At 31.6% G+C, this 15,412-nt stretch overlaps 2 protein-coding genes across 3 annotated transcripts; both read left to right on the plus strand.

The window, feature by feature from the left end:
• Positions 1 to 1,195: 1,195 nt before the first annotated feature.
• On the plus strand, positions 1,196 to 2,086 carry LOC133033347 (uncharacterized). Its single transcript, XM_061108055.1, has 3 exons — positions 1,196 to 1,329; positions 1,408 to 1,500; positions 1,574 to 2,086. Exons 1-3 carry the CDS (start codon positions 1,210 to 1,212, stop codon positions 1,697 to 1,699), a joined length of 339 nt encoding a protein of 112 aa, XP_060964038.1. The 5' UTR covers positions 1,196 to 1,209; the 3' UTR covers positions 1,700 to 2,086.
• A 261-nt stretch (positions 2,087 to 2,347) lies between these two features.
• On the plus strand, positions 2,348 to 3,798 carry LOC133033343 (uncharacterized). Of its 2 annotated transcripts, XR_009685585.1 has the most exons (3): positions 2,348 to 3,066; positions 3,147 to 3,538; positions 3,618 to 3,798. XR_009685585.1 is itself a non-coding variant. In XM_061108052.1 (2 exons), exons 1-2 carry the CDS (start codon positions 2,813 to 2,815, stop codon positions 3,337 to 3,339), a joined length of 447 nt encoding a protein of 148 aa, XP_060964035.1. In that variant the 5' UTR covers positions 2,348 to 2,812; the 3' UTR covers positions 3,340 to 3,570. The 2 variants fall into 2 exon arrangements, 1 of the variants encoding a protein (XP_060964035.1); XM_061108052.1 differs by lacking the exon at positions 3,618 to 3,798 and having other exon boundaries at positions 3,147 to 3,570.
• Positions 3,799 to 15,412: the final 11,614 nt, after the last annotated feature.

The following is a 15,412-nucleotide window of genomic DNA, read 5'->3' on the forward strand; positions in this document are numbered from 1 at the left end:
CTGCGGTCGGATGGGTGGATTAATTTTGTATTGTTTATCTGTTTTGTTTGTTATTTTAGGCACTTGTAAAATTTTTGGGAACGTCCAATTACAGCCGTTATGCTGCCGAAATTTCGGTAGAATTAGGATAAATCTTACTAAAACCATTCATAATATAGTTAATTATAACATAGTAATAAGAAGTTAGGTCACATAAAAAATAATAATATTCACATTTATGTAAACTTTTTAATTTTACCAACATTCTAATCAACTAAACAACCTAATAACATGAACTAATGTAAAACGAAAATTTGAGTAATTTTTAGATTAATATGAATAAATTGTGTGAGAAACTTAGTTAGTTACATTGTGTAATTAGTAACTAGATATAATTAGTTACTAAATAAATTAACAAAATAAACATATAAAATCCTTCTTTTTTTATTTTTTTTTTCTTTCATTTGAGAGGTTCAATGTGGATTTTTATTTTTCAAAGAAAATAAAGAGAAAAAGTTAATTAAAAGGGGAAAATATTAGTTAATACCTTTATTGCTTTACCAAAAATTTTTCCCCTCAATTTTATTTATTAAAAATATTTAACATTTTAATAACATTCTAATCAACAAAACAACCTAATAATATGAACTAATCTAAAACGAGAATTTGAGTAATTTATAAATTAATATGAATAAATTGTGAGAAACTTAGTTAGTTACATATATAAAGCTAACTTTGAAGTTTGTTTGTTAATGGTGTAGACATGGCGAACTCGGAATCAGGATCTGATTCGGGAGCAGAAAATGAGTGTCCAACCACAATACCTACACGAGGGCCGACGCAAATGAATGAAATATCCAAACTAATGGATCAGGGCAAAAGAGTGGCCCTCGAAGTTAATGATAAAGGTCAATACTGTGGAAAAAGCTATGCGAAGCTCGTATCCACTCTAGGAGTCAGATGTCGGCAGACAATAGGGTTGGCTTATAAAAACTGGAAAGAAGTCAACCAGACTCTGAAAAATAAAGTTTGGAAAGACATTCAGGTAAGCTATTATTTGTTAGAATTTTGATTTGTTTTTCTATTACTCCAAATGTTGACACTAACCGTGTTTGTTTTCCTTCAAAATAGACGGGGTTCATTGTGCCGGACACCTTCAAACATGATTGTCTCATCCTAGCTGGGCAGTTAATGAAAGACTTCAAGAATAGGATGACAAAAGACATCATAATGCCCGCGTTGAAAGAGAATGATCTGGGACGACTGGCACAAGTCCCTGAAAAGCACCCGGAGATCGACGCTGCTGATTGGTGCAAATTTGTTGAAAGTCGACTAACTCCTGAATTTCTGGTACGCTAATTATATTAACACTAAGATAAACTCTTAAATACAAGTACATGTATCTAATGTATTTTTTTGGCATTGTAGGAATTGAGTAAGGTGCAACGTGAACGTTCCTCAAAAATTCAATCCAGACATCGAAGTGGTCGGAGTGGAATGGTGAACGTACGGGAAGCTGTGGTAAGTAATACTTAAAATTTAATGTGCTATACAATTTAATTGGTACTCATTTCATTGTTATAACGTTATGTAGAAAAAGGACCTCGAAGTTGCAGATCCTCCCCGCCACCGTGTTTGGATTAAATCTCGCACCAAGAGTAGAAAACTTGTCACTGATTACGACAAGGAAATTGCCGAGAAGATAGTAAGTATATATTAATCCTTAATTGAGTTCTACTCATGAGTTAGTGTATATAATTCATATACTAATTGCTTGAATATATGCGTGCATTAGGCTCAATTAGAGGAGAAGCTTAGTCAGGGACAAATTCAGGTCCAGGGCCAAAACGATATCCTCACGCAGGCGCTCGGGACTCCAGAGCATCCTGGACGTGTCAGGGCTGCTGGGTATGCTATTACTTCAAATGTTATTTATTTAGTTACACAAATGAAATCGTTGCTAATTTGCATTTTATGATTTGTAGGTTCCTGACCAGGGCATCTCAACTGTTCGGCAGGAAGAAAAGGGAAGTGTCTGATGTTGTGGCTCGGCAAGCGAAGGAGATTGAAAAATTAAAAGCCGAAGTCCAATCCCTTAAGCAGCAGAGGAACGCTACCGAACAAGAGGAAGAAAAAGAGGTGGCTGGTGAGGCGTATGTTCCACAACCATACGCTCCTCAGGATGAGGTACAACCACAAATTTATGCTGAGGAGTTTATTTCCCTCAACGACCAAGGTATCCTATACAATTTTGATGACCATACGGCCCTTAATCAGCAAGTACATCTCTGCTCTGACAACATCGACAATATTGTCGCCCGAGGGTTTTTGTACAAGCATGTGGGTACGATCAAAGTTCACTGCCAGGATTACGATGATTCACATGCTCGGATCATGGTTTTGGAAATCCTGCAAGAGGACGCTGAAATCCCAGTCCCAATTGAAGAGTGCAGATATGTTAGGGACGTGTACCAGATGTTCCTTCCTTGGCCTAAACACTTAATTTTAACAACCGAGGTAACTTCTCAACTGAAATTAATTTTTAATGATTAGTGGAGTTTGAATATCTTCAATATTCATCCGTAGTGAAGTAGGTTCTGCGAATATATGTGCTGCGGTGGGATGGATGAACAAACTACTGTTATACATGTGTTATTTGTCGTTATACAGCCATGTTCAAATTTTGGGGTCATTCAATTACAACCGTTATGCTGCCGAAATTTCGGTAGAATTTAGATAAAATTTGATATATATATATATTATGTTCTGTTTTGTTTAGGGTCCACTCGCTCAACCGCCCTCAAGACGTGATGCGTCAAAGGGGAAAGCTCCGATGCTTTCTCCACAAGGCCGTGGTGCACGGGAAGATGACTTGTTCACGGAAGAGAAGATGGCGTTGATCCCTAATTCGCTAAAATGGATGATTCATGAATTCCTAAGGCTCAAAGATAAACGTGATATAATCACAATTTCTGTCCCCCGAGGATTCATTGCACCGCGTACCCAGATCACGTTATCTGGAGAGGATTTGCAGCAGGTTGCTACGTGTAACTACATCGGCAACCAGGGAATGCTGTTTGGAATGATGTATACTCTTCTTTAATCTAATTAACCTTATATCAAATTATAGTTAAATTATTATAAGGCACTAACACTTTTTTTGGCAGGCACATATGGGAGAGCATCAACGGTCTGAGAAAAATTTTCAAGTTTTACGACCCAGAGCTTCTCACAGTGCATGGGATCAACGATGAAGAACAGAGTCAGTCTTTTGACGATGCGGCAAGACGATTGGCTAATTGGTTATCATTAATGAACAACAACCACCAAATGTTCTTTATTCCTTGGAATATCAGGTAAATTTTATTAAATTCTTTAGTGCTAATTGTTCATTTTTATATTATGTCTTCAAATTATTTTTATACTATCTTACTTATATTCCAATATAATTTTCTAGGATGCATTGGACGCTAGTGGTGGTTGCGCCAAGGAAAATTATCCATTTAAACCCTGTAAAAGGCCGCCCAATTCCCGAAGAAATAGAACAAATGATCGGAAGGTAATAATTTAATGACTTCTTATGTAACGAATTTAAATTAACTAGCGAATTGAAATGCTAATATAATTTTCCCAAACAGGGCATTCATGTATATAGGGGACGCACATCAGTATCTTGGCCCGTGGCAAGGAATTTCACAAGCAAACTGTCCAAGACAACCTAAAAGCCAAGAATGCGGTTTTTATGTTTTGAAATATATCACTGACATCGTCGCACGTGCCAACCCCAACCGTTACATACAAGATCAAAAAGCTGTAAGTTTTAATTATTGATTATAGTATATAAATTTTATAATAACAAATGTATAATATACATATACATAAACTAATATAAATTTTTAATTTATTTAACAGTTTGGGTGTAAGAAGCAATACGATCCAAAAACAGAATTGTTACCACTACAGCGAAAGTGGATCGAACAATTGATGGCGGTGATTCACGGTGACGATTGAGGTTCAAAGGTCGAAGAATTTTTCTTCATTATGTAATTTTTATAGATTAACTTGTAGTTAGATTTATTAACTTATTAATATTTTTAACTAATTTTACATGTTTGTGTAATATTTAATTACTTTTATGAAATCAAATTATGTTTTTACCCAAATTTAATTACTATTTAATTTAAAATGTAATTAATATATAATTAAATTAAATAAATATGTAATTTAAAATTTAAATAAATATGTAATTTAAATTAAATAAAATAATATATAAATTAATAAATATAAAATTAAAATAATATAATTAAATTAAAAAAAATGAAAAAAACTGAAATCTGAGGAGTTTTGGCGTCGGTTGCTACGCCACATATGGCGTCGGTTATTAGCTAGGAACCGACGCCATATATACCCCTATGGCGTCAGTTCCTAGCTAATAACCGACGCCATAGGGGTATATATGGTGTCGATTCATATAAACCCTTTAGCGTCGCCCTGATCAGCGTCGGTAGCGAATTTCGCGAAAACCGACGCTGAAAGGGCTTAAAAACCGCCTCTAAAGGGTGTTTTTGTAGTAGTGGGCCCAATACTACACCATGGCCGGCCACTTAAGTTGGTTTTTCAAATTAATATTTTCGTTATTTTAATGCCAAATAATTCCTAATCTAAACCTAGTAGTTACATATAAATAGAAAGTGATGGCTCAGTCAATTCACAAGTTTTCAATAACCTTTTCTGACAGAAATTTCTCTCTTCAGAAAAACTGAGCCTTCCCACTTTCTATACCTGGCCGAAACCCTCTCTCCTCTTTTCTCCTTCATCAATTTCGTGACCCTAGTGAAAGAGTAAGTGCCCACACACAGCAAGCAGTAACTCAATCATAGATTGGAAGACTGTGAAGGATCAAACTTGAAGAAGAAGGACATTCGGGCTCAGATCTTGATTATACTCTGCTACAGAAAGGATACAAGGGTTAGAGATCTGAGTGGAAGGAGACATTAATTCCGCTGCATCAATGTAAGGTTTTCTTAACTTTATATGTGTTTAATTTATCGTTTTAGAAAGTTCATATTTAGGGTGTTTAAACAACATACTTGTGAGTAGATCTAAGATCCTGGTAAAATAATTCCAATAACTGGCCTCAGAGCCATGGTAATTGATTTACTTACATGAAATTTGGACTTTAAAACGATTGTTTGTTTGTTTTTGGATGGTATCATGTTGTATTGAATGTTATTTGATGATTGATTGATGTTTGTAAATTTTCGTGAAAAATAATTGCGATTTTTTTTCTGGAATTATTTTTATTGGATAGTATGGAAAAAATTAAGCAAGTTAGCCTTTTACAGAACTCAATTTCGATTTTATTTGAATTAGTTATGAATTTTTGAAGATTTGAAAAAATCGGGGCTGTGCTGAAATTTTCCTACGATCGTGAAAACTGTCCGTACAGCTCACAATTTTTTCGTTTTTCTTCGATTTTTCATGCTTTTTCATAGAATTAATTTCCGATTTTTTGTATAGTTTTGTATATATACTTACTATTACTATTCCTAATTCAATTCTAATTATCATTTTGAATTAATTTAATATTTTTTAAATTTAATTCAAGATATTAGTGTAATTTGAATTTGAATAGAATTAGTATCTATCTTCTTGCTTAAAAAATCTATCTTATTAAATTTGATTATATCTTATCTTATTTTTAAATTTAAGGTCAGATTTTATATATATTTTTAAATTAAATTTTTTTTAAGATATTTTGACCTTATTTAAATTTAAAATAAGATAATTATAATCATGTAATCTTAAATAGATGTAAGATATTTTGCTAACTTTTAAATTTTGTTATTTTATTTATTTAAATTAAATTTAAAATCTGATAAGATATTTCATTTATCTTTTCTAATTTTTATTTAATTTTTATTTTTTAAAATAACATTTAATTTTTAAAAGTAGTTAGCAAATTTTTGAAATGATATTTAGGTTGGTTGAAACCTAATTTTTCAAAATTGTAAGTTTAATTTTAAATATTTTTTTAAAAAAATAATTTCGAAATTAATATATTTTTTTTATTTTCGAAAATAAATATTTATTTTTTTTATTTTCTAAAAATTAAATTTTTTTTAATTAAATATTTTTTATTTAATTATTAATTTCGAAATCTATTTATTTAAAATTATCCTACTTCCAACTATCCAGCTAACCTTGTTGCAGGAGTATATGGTTTAAACTTGTGTGTAAGTTTTTCAAAACCTATTATTACTTGATTGCAAATAGCCATGGTTACTTTTTGCCAGATCTAATGATCTAATGGCTCCCTTGGTCAAGTTAATAATTTGTAACAGGTAAATTTTACAATCTTCTTTCATCTGTGTATGACCTAGCAACATGATAGGATCCATCCAAAGTGTGCATGTGTGAGCCTATATGTTTATTTTGTTTTAATATAGATACATATAGGTTGTTGCTAAATAAAATGTCACACCATGATAGATTTTATTTAGGTCCGTTTAGTTATTGGACCTATTCAATTAATAACAGTTATTTATTTTAAGGTTAAATTCCTCTCTTTTGGGCCTTGTGTGAGAGTTGGGAGCCATAGAAGTGGGTACGACATACTGAACCCAGCACCCCCTCACATGAACTACCCCAATTGTGAAGTCCCATTTGCTTGATTTGAATAACTGTACTAGGTTAATTATATTAGTTTGACCTAATAAAATTGAATTAGCAACATAATTAACTTTTAAAATATATGAAATTTATTTTCATTTTAATATTTTAAAGTTAATTTTAAGAAAAACACTTTTAGTTTAGATATTATTTCTAGACAAACTATTTGTATTTTTCTTGTATTTAATTAAATATAGAATTTTAACTAACTAAGATTCTTTCTGGAGCTTATTTAATTAAATATTCCTATTTAAGTTATAAATTAGTTGTATCAACTGATTTTTCTTATCTAACTTAAATTTGAATATTTGATTTAAATTTTAAATCAAGTTGAGGAATCCTAGGCATTAGTTATTAAAGATTCTTAAGATATTTCTTAAGTTAATATCTTTTCGAATATTAACTTAAAATAGAATATTTTTTGGATATTTTTTAGGTTAATATCATTTCGAATATTAACTTAAAAAGATATCTTCAAATTAAGTGGTTATAACTTAATTTTGATATTTAATTAAATCTAAATTTGAAATTATTTAAGTTTTAGATTTTTTCTATATAACTTATATTAGAAATTTTTCAAATTTTTGAAAAAATACTTAGTCAAATAAGATATTTTCTAGATAATAATTTCTAGACTACTTATTATTTCTAATATTTAAATAGGAAAATAATATACTTTGTGAAATTAATTATTTAAATAATTAATTTTGGTACAATTTTATTAAGTATATTTTTCCTAGTATTAAACTTGAAATAAATAATTAAGCCTTCTCTACACTTAATTATTATTTCTTGAATTTAATACATTTAATTAACTTGAAAAATCTAAATATCTAAGTTGATTTTAGTCATGATACTTGAATATTTATTGATTTTTCATGACACTTAATTAAATAGAAAATTATTTTTAGGTTGAAATTTAATTTTTCAACTTAAATTTAAATAATTTTCAAAATATATATTTTTCTTTATTTTATAAATCAATTTCGAAATTTGCATTTTAATTATGCAATATTTTCGATTTTTTTTTAAAAATAGATTGAGTTGTAAATTAATTATTTATTTTAATTAATTCTTGGACCAACTACAATCAATAATTTTTTCATTTAATTGATTAATTTAAAATAAATGAATTCAAAATATATATATATATTATTAGAAATTGAATTAACTAGTCATAAGAAAATCTAGATAGGTGATATTTTTGCTTGAAGTATTTCTTTTCTAATTTTATTATTTTCGAAAATAGTATATTTTTTTTATATACGTTAAATTTTCGAACTCAATAAATATATTCTCAAAGAAAATTTTTAAGTTGCTAATTATTTAATTTAATTCAACTTAAATTAATTTCCTTAATATTTATATTTAAGATTATTACTAAGATGGAAATAATTAATTTTATTTCAATCACCGTCTAAGTATAATTTTATAAATATTATATTAAATTCTTATTTTTTGAATTTCAATTCTTAATTTCGAATTTAATGAGAATTTATTTATTAGAATAATAAAGAAAATACATTTTAAAGAATGAGCTTTATTATTATTAAGATATTCGATCTCCATTGTGGGTTTTACACCGCGTTTGTTTTAGTGAGTAATCCTCCCTAATGGAGGAACGTTCATTAGCAATTTCGCACCGTTTAATCTCGCATGATAAGTGGTTTGTAAGTGTTTTATATGGTATAGATCACCCTAATGGTGACGACCATATTTGACTTGCAAATTGCGAAACAATGGTAGAAGCTCATGAGATAGAATAGCCTTGACTCAACGGGACAACGCTGGATTCCAATCTTGATCGAATAAAAGGTTGCTAGAATGTTTAACATTTTAGATGAGCTGACAACTCTATTCAATGGATGGTAGCTTTGACTCTCGCCTAAACGGGACACTGATATCAGTTTGTTGAAAACCTTGGAAATTATTTAGGATTGAATTTTTTTTTAAGTATTTTCTCATATCATTCCTACTGGCTATGTGCTTGTAATTTCTGAATTGATTTTGTGTGTTAAACCATTATTTAATTTCTATTTGTTGATTTCTATTATTTTGTAGTATCCTGTATTATCAAAATGAATCACATGTTATCACTGTTGACTGAAAACAAGCTGAATGGATCTAACTTTAATAAATGGAATGAGAACATTAATATTGCTCTCGTAGGAGAAAGTGCCTTGTTTGTTTTAACTGAGCCGTCACCTGAAGTGCCTGGGGACAATGCTTCCAAAACTGTGAAAGAAAAGTATGAGCGTTGGCAGAAAGCAAATGACAAAGCTCTATACTTTATGCTTTCTAGCATGGTTGACACCCTCAAAACTCGGTTTTCTAAAACCGAGAAGGCTGCTGAAGTTATGACGAAGTTAAATGAGCTATTCGGTAAGGCATCACTTCAGTCACGCTTTGACGTGACTAAGAAGTACATTAACGCACGGATGGAACCTCATCAAAACGTGCGTGACCATGTTCTCCTCATGTCCAATTATTTCCAAGAAGCCCAGGATCATGGTGCTAAATGGACAGTGCTACTCAAGTTAGTCTTATCTTGAATAGCCTGACTCCAGCATTTCTACCATATACATCAAATTATGTCATGAATAAGAAGGAAATTGACTTTCATGAATTAGTCAATGACCTTCAAACTTATGAAAATTTGATTGGAGGACCCAAGCAGAAAGGGAGTAAACCTCACAATCCTGGGAATGGTAATGGGACGATAAAACCTGAAGCAAATGTTGCCTCTGCTTCAAAGCCCAAATCGAAGAGGAAGTGGCACAACACCAAGAAGCGAACAAAAGCCAATAAAAAGGCTGCTCCTTCTGGTGATGCTACACTTAAAGGAAAGTGTTTATACTGCAATGAGAAAGGTCATTGGAAACCCCAGTGTCCTAAACTTCTTGCAAAGAAACAAGGTATTTCCATTAATAAACTTTAAAAGTTTAGTGAATTATTATCCAATTGGATTTATGATTATGGACTAACTTTGTTTATTTATTTTCTTCTTCTTATAGGCCAAGCTACTTGAACTCAATTGAGTTGGATCAGAAAGCTGGACCAAGGGTGAAATCGTCCAGATGAAGATGAAGCTCTTCAATTTTTTGAATTAATTGTTTTAGTTTAAAGACAATTTGGATTTTGAATTTTTGTCATGGATATTTATCCCTGTTTCTCTCATATTGTTGCAATACATTTTTTTTTTATTAATAAAGTTTCTAATTTTCGATATTTACTATTGCAATTTATGAGATTGAGCTTCATTTAATTTATCTTCATCAATTATTACCACATTATATTTGTATGTTTGTATGTGTAAGTGTTTTTATTATTGATGCAAATTCTATAATATTTTCAACTCTTCATAGAGTTATATTATATAAACACTGAATTATTTCTATATTTATCAATAATTGTTAATTCTCATACAATTATTAAGAATTTGTTTAATAAAAGGATCTTATGATCTGATAGGGGTGGAGAAAAGTTAAGAAAACTATGCAGTTCAACGATCTTTTATATCTAATGAACTCTGGATAGTATTCAACTCCACATAAACTCTATCACACTAAGAGAATCATGATCTTTACAACCTTTAGGGGTGGATCATAATCTCTATATACTTAGGGGTGGAGGTTATCCATAGTACCCTATATGTATATTCTTAGGGGTGGAGTCCATTCCACAATTCCCTATGTAACACATATCTTCTTTAAACATGGAAGTAATATAATGAGTTAGCTGTTGTCAATATAAATTCTTGATCTTGATTGTTTGTTCCATTTCGATTTTACTGTTGTAAGTAAAAGTTTGATACCTTTGAAAGTTCTTTGTTAAAGTTTCACACTACCTTAATTGAGTGGGAGAATTTTAAAGTTCTATACCCATCTTCATTAGGTTGATAATTGTGATAGGTACTTAAGAACACTACTGAAAAGCGAATCTAACCATTCACATGGATAGGAATAGCTTATCAGAATTATGAGAATAAGATAAAGAACTCTAGCTCAGTCCATTCGAATGACTTGAACCTAGAATTCTTAATCCTCATAAAATTTTATGGTATCTTAATTTTGATTACTTTATCTCTGGCATGTATTTTTCACTTCAAATACTAATCTGCTATGTTGATGACTTAGTCTTAACTTAAAGTTTTAGACTAATACAAAAGTCACAACTAGGTAACTCTCTAAACAATCAGAGGTTAAAAGTATTATTTAACCAGACATCTACTATTGAGTTGGAGCTATCTGAGATGTAATCAAATAGGGAACATTAGAAGATATTCAAGAAAGATTTATGAAAGTGATCTATATGTCAGATATTAAGGAACTGTGTATCAGTTGTCCTTGTATCTCACCATCTAATTTCGATTTCTTGAGATGGTGCTTACTTTGGGGGTGGAGGAATTATTGAATAATAATTCAAGCTCTACCAGAGAAGAATTATAACTTTGTGTATTCGAAATCCAAGAAAGTTATATCACTAAAGAAAAGTCTACACTGTATTATCTCAATTACATATTTTAAAATATGAGAGATATGTCTGCTGTTAATTCAGATGTACTTTCAAAACAGTAAAGATTTCAGTATCCCTTGATGAGTAAAGCATATAGTAAAGGATGTTTCATAAGAGTATTTATGAACTAGTTTCCAGAAGTTTGGGTGGATTCAAATATACTACACTTGATCTGAAGATCAAGACATCAGATTGACCTATTTGCGCAGTTTGTTTTATATTAGTGCAAGTGGGAGTTTGTTGGGTTTTATGCCCTAAATAAAACTCTTTACAATCTGATTAGTTATCAATATAGGAAATTTGAAGTGATTGATGTTTGCATGAATTTTACATGCTAATGGTTTAATATGTTTGATATGTTTATTACATTCATACACACAAAATCAGTTAAATCCAGATCATATGTTTATTCACAATTACAGTATCGTCAACACAGTGGAATGTGATTGTGATCATATGAATCAAAAGTTTTGGTCCCAGTTTCATCAGTGTTATTGGATTTACACTAATGTGATAATCAGCGATGATGTGTACTTACACTTGGAGTAAGTGTTATGTTCTTTCCAGGACATTAGTAAAGTATACTAGTTTCGAATGTATGGAGTATACATTGGACTGGACCGATATTGCAACTAAGTTAAGATATTACAAACTTACCGTTATACATATCTTTCCAAGTCAATATCAGTAGTTAATCTTAAGATTAAAAGAATCTAAATCCTGATATGCTTGGGCTCAACTCAGGAGTGCTATTCATGTTCTTTGATTTATTAGTTAAGCCTACTTTTGGGTCAGGGTGATACGTATATTTTGGCAACATGATAGTATGATTGAGTGGGAGTGCTGAACATAAATATGGAATCTATAGCTTCTACTGGTGTATAGAAGTCAAGTGATGATTCCCTTCGAGCTTAGCAAATAGAAGTAAATGGATGAGCTCTTGTTTAACTGACTAATCATTAGATCACTAAACACCATTTATAGGTAGCTAAGTGTTTTAAGGGGCAAAATACATTGAGGGGTGAGAACGGTAAAGAAATCCCATCTCGATGTAGATTATCTATATAGAGGATCTTTAAATCACAATAAGATTATAACAATGGTTAAATGAGATAGTATATTGATATCGTGGAACATACAATATGCTCTATATAAGTCTGAGAATGCAATTCTAAGTTCTAAGAGTGGATTCAACGAAGAATTAATAAGTAGGAATTTACTTGGTAAATTTGGTTCACTTATTGGAAGCTCAGCATATAGATCCATGGTCCCCATTCTAGTTGAGAACATTCTGCTTGTAAGACTCATTAATTGATTCATGATTGATCAATTATAATTCTAAAGTTAGACTATGTCTAATTTTATGAATTTTCACTAAGCAGGGGTGAAATTGTAAAGAAAAGAGTTTATCTAGGTTTATTTATTTATTAATGGACTTTATATGTCTAATTAATAATTAAATTAAATGACAATATTATTTAATAATCTATTTTAGTTATTAAATAATTAGTTTTGGCATTTAAAAGGTTAGAATTGGAAAATTGGCGTTTTTGAGAAAATAGAGATAAAATTTGGTAAAACTGCAAAATTAAGTGAGGCCCAATACTACACCATGGCCGGCCACTTAAGTTGGTTTTTGAAATTAATATTTTCATTATTTTAATGCCAAATAATTCCTAATATAAACCTAGTAGTTGCCTATAAATAGAAAGTGATGGCTCAGTCAATTCACAAGTTTTCAATAACCTTTTCTTATAGAAATTTCTCTCTTCAGAAAAACTGAGCCTTCCCCACTTTCTATACCTGGCAGAAACCCTCTCTCCTCTTTTCTCCTTCATCAATTTCGTGACCCTAGTGAAAGAGTAAGTGCCCACACACAGCAAGCAGTAACTCAATCATAGATTGGAAGACTGTGAAGGATCAAACTTGAAGAAGAAGGACATTCGGGCTCAGATCTTGATTATACTCTACTACAGAAAGGATACAAGGGTTAGAGATCTGAGTGGAAGGAGACATTAATTCCGCTGCATCAATGTAAGGTTTTCTTAACTTTATATGTGTTTCATTTATCATTTTAGAAAGTTCATATTTAGGGTGTTTAAACAACATACTTGTGAGTAGATCTAAGATCCTGGTAAAATAATTCCAACATTAATCTCAAAAGATAAGTAGTTTGTAAGTGTTTTGTATGGTATGGATCACCCTAATGGTGGCGACCATACTTGACTTGCAAATTATGAAACAATGGTGGAAGCTCATAAGATAGAATTGCATTGACTCTCGCCTAAACGGGACAACGCTGAATTCCAATCTTGATCGAATAAAAGGTTGCTAGAATGGTTATCATTTTAGATGAGTTGACAACTCTATTCAATGGATGATGCTTTGACTCTCGCCTAAACGGGAAACTGTATCAGTTTGTTGAAAGACCTTGGAAAAATAAACTATGTTAGATTTAGTATTTCTATAACATATGTCATTACTTGTTATTTTCTAAACTGTGTATGAATTTATGAGCTAAAACCTTACTTCTGTTTTATTGATGTGTTGTAGTGTCATTATGAATAACCCTCACCCCGATCCTCTCCTAGTTAATATCTCAGCAAAAGAACTCTATAGTGTGAAAATGCATCCTGGTAGTTGCATAAACTCGCACCTGTTGATGATGGATTTGAAGTTCCAAAAGGCAAATCTACTGGGAATTGATTTATTAAGAGAACAATGGGTCCAACTCATCCTTAATAGTCTTCCTCCGGAGTATAATGAATTTGTTATCTCTTACATGATCAACAATTTCAACTCCTCCGACATGGACAAGCTCAAAGCAGAATTACGAGCCCATGAACGGAATCTAATTGCAATAGGTCCCCCTGGGTTTGCAATTCATAATCAGAGGAAAATGACTAGGTATGAAGGATCTAGCATAGCTGCTTCTTCAAGTACAATTATCAGACATAATCTTCTATGTTCGAATTGTAATGAAAAGGGACATCAAGAAGAACGATGTCCCTGGCTTCTAAACAATTCAAACGAAGGTAATGCTTTTGTTTTTGAATCATGTGTTTTAGAGAACGACAAATCCGTCTGGATTGTTGATTCTGGGTCTACTAACCATGTATGTTCTTCACTGCAGTTGCTTGAAACTTGGGAAAATCTGCCTCCCGGAGAGTTAAAGCTTAGAGTTGGCAATGGCGAGTTAGTATCGGTCAAAGCTAGAGGAAAATCCCGCATCAAGTTTCAACAAAGATTTTTAATTTTAGAAAATGTTTTATTTATTCCAAACTTTAGTAGAAACTTGATTAGTGTCTCATGTTTGCAAACACAATCTTATATATTGAATTTTTCGAGTACAAATTGTACAATTTCTCGTAATGGATTTCAAATATGTGTTGCTACCATGGAACAAGGGCTTTATGTTTTAAGACCGAATACTCAAATCTCACTAAATAGTGAACTTTTCAGTGTAGCTAGACCTAGAAACCTCAAAAGAAAAGAGATTGATAATGATGATCAAACTTATCTATAGCATTTACGTTTAGATCATATAGGCTTTGATAGACTCAATAGGCTAACCAAAGGAGGTCCATTGAAAAATGTCGTCTTAGGTGAACTGCCAGTATGCGAGTCCTGCCTAGAAGGAAAAATGAATAAACGTTCTTTCTCTGCAAAGGGAGAGCGTGCCAAAATTCCCCTAGGGTTAGTGCATTCCGATGTCTGCGGACCTTTGAATGTCAAAGCCCGAGGTGGTTATAAGTATTTTGTCACTTTCATTGACGATTTCTCTAGATATAGTTTTCTTTACCTAATGCAAAAGAAATCTGAAACGTTTGAAAAGTTTCAAGAATTTCATGCTTTGGCCCCAAACCAATTAGGTAAATCATTAAAGATCTTGCGAACTGATAGGGGTGGAGAATATATGGATATGCAGTTCAAAGATCATTTAATTGAACTTGGAATTGAATCCCAATACACTGCCCCAGGCAATCCACAACAAAATGGAGTTGCAGAAAGAAGAAATCACACTCTTTTGGAAATGGTTAGGTCTATGCTGAGTTATTCAACTCTGTCTACGTCCTTCTGGGGATATGCTATTCAGATGGCTAATGACATTTTAAATGTTGTTCCATCTAAAGCAGTCCCTAAGACACCCGTCGAACTTTGGAATGGTCATACACCTAGTTTACGCCATTACAGAATTTGGAGGTGCCCTGCTCATGTCTTAAGAAAGAAAGAAGGTAAACTTGAA

The sequence above is a fragment of the Cannabis sativa genome, unplaced genomic scaffold, assembly GCF_029168945.1.
Source record: "Cannabis sativa cultivar Pink pepper isolate KNU-18-1 unplaced genomic scaffold, ASM2916894v1 Contig4, whole genome shotgun sequence".
NCBI classification, from domain to species: Eukaryota; Viridiplantae; Streptophyta; class Magnoliopsida; order Rosales; family Cannabaceae; genus Cannabis; species Cannabis sativa.

Coding starts and splice junctions, on each gene's coding strand:
- LOC133033347 (XM_061108055.1), top strand. CDS start 1,210: ATGCCCGCGTTGAAAGAGAATGATCTGGGACGACTGGCACAAGTCCCT. Junction 1,330..1,407: donor GACTAACTCCTGAATTTCTG/GTACGCTAATTA, acceptor TTGGCATTGTAG/GAATTGAGTAAGGTGCAACG. Junction 1,501..1,573: donor TGAACGTACGGGAAGCTGTG/GTAAGTAATACT, acceptor AACGTTATGTAG/AAAAAGGACCTCGAAGTTGC.
- LOC133033343 (XM_061108052.1), top strand. CDS start 2,813: ATGCTTTCTCCACAAGGCCGTGGTGCACGGGAAGATGACTTGTTCACG. Junction 3,067..3,146: donor GGAATGCTGTTTGGAATGAT/GTATACTCTTCT, acceptor TTTTTTTGGCAG/GCACATATGGGAGAGCATCA.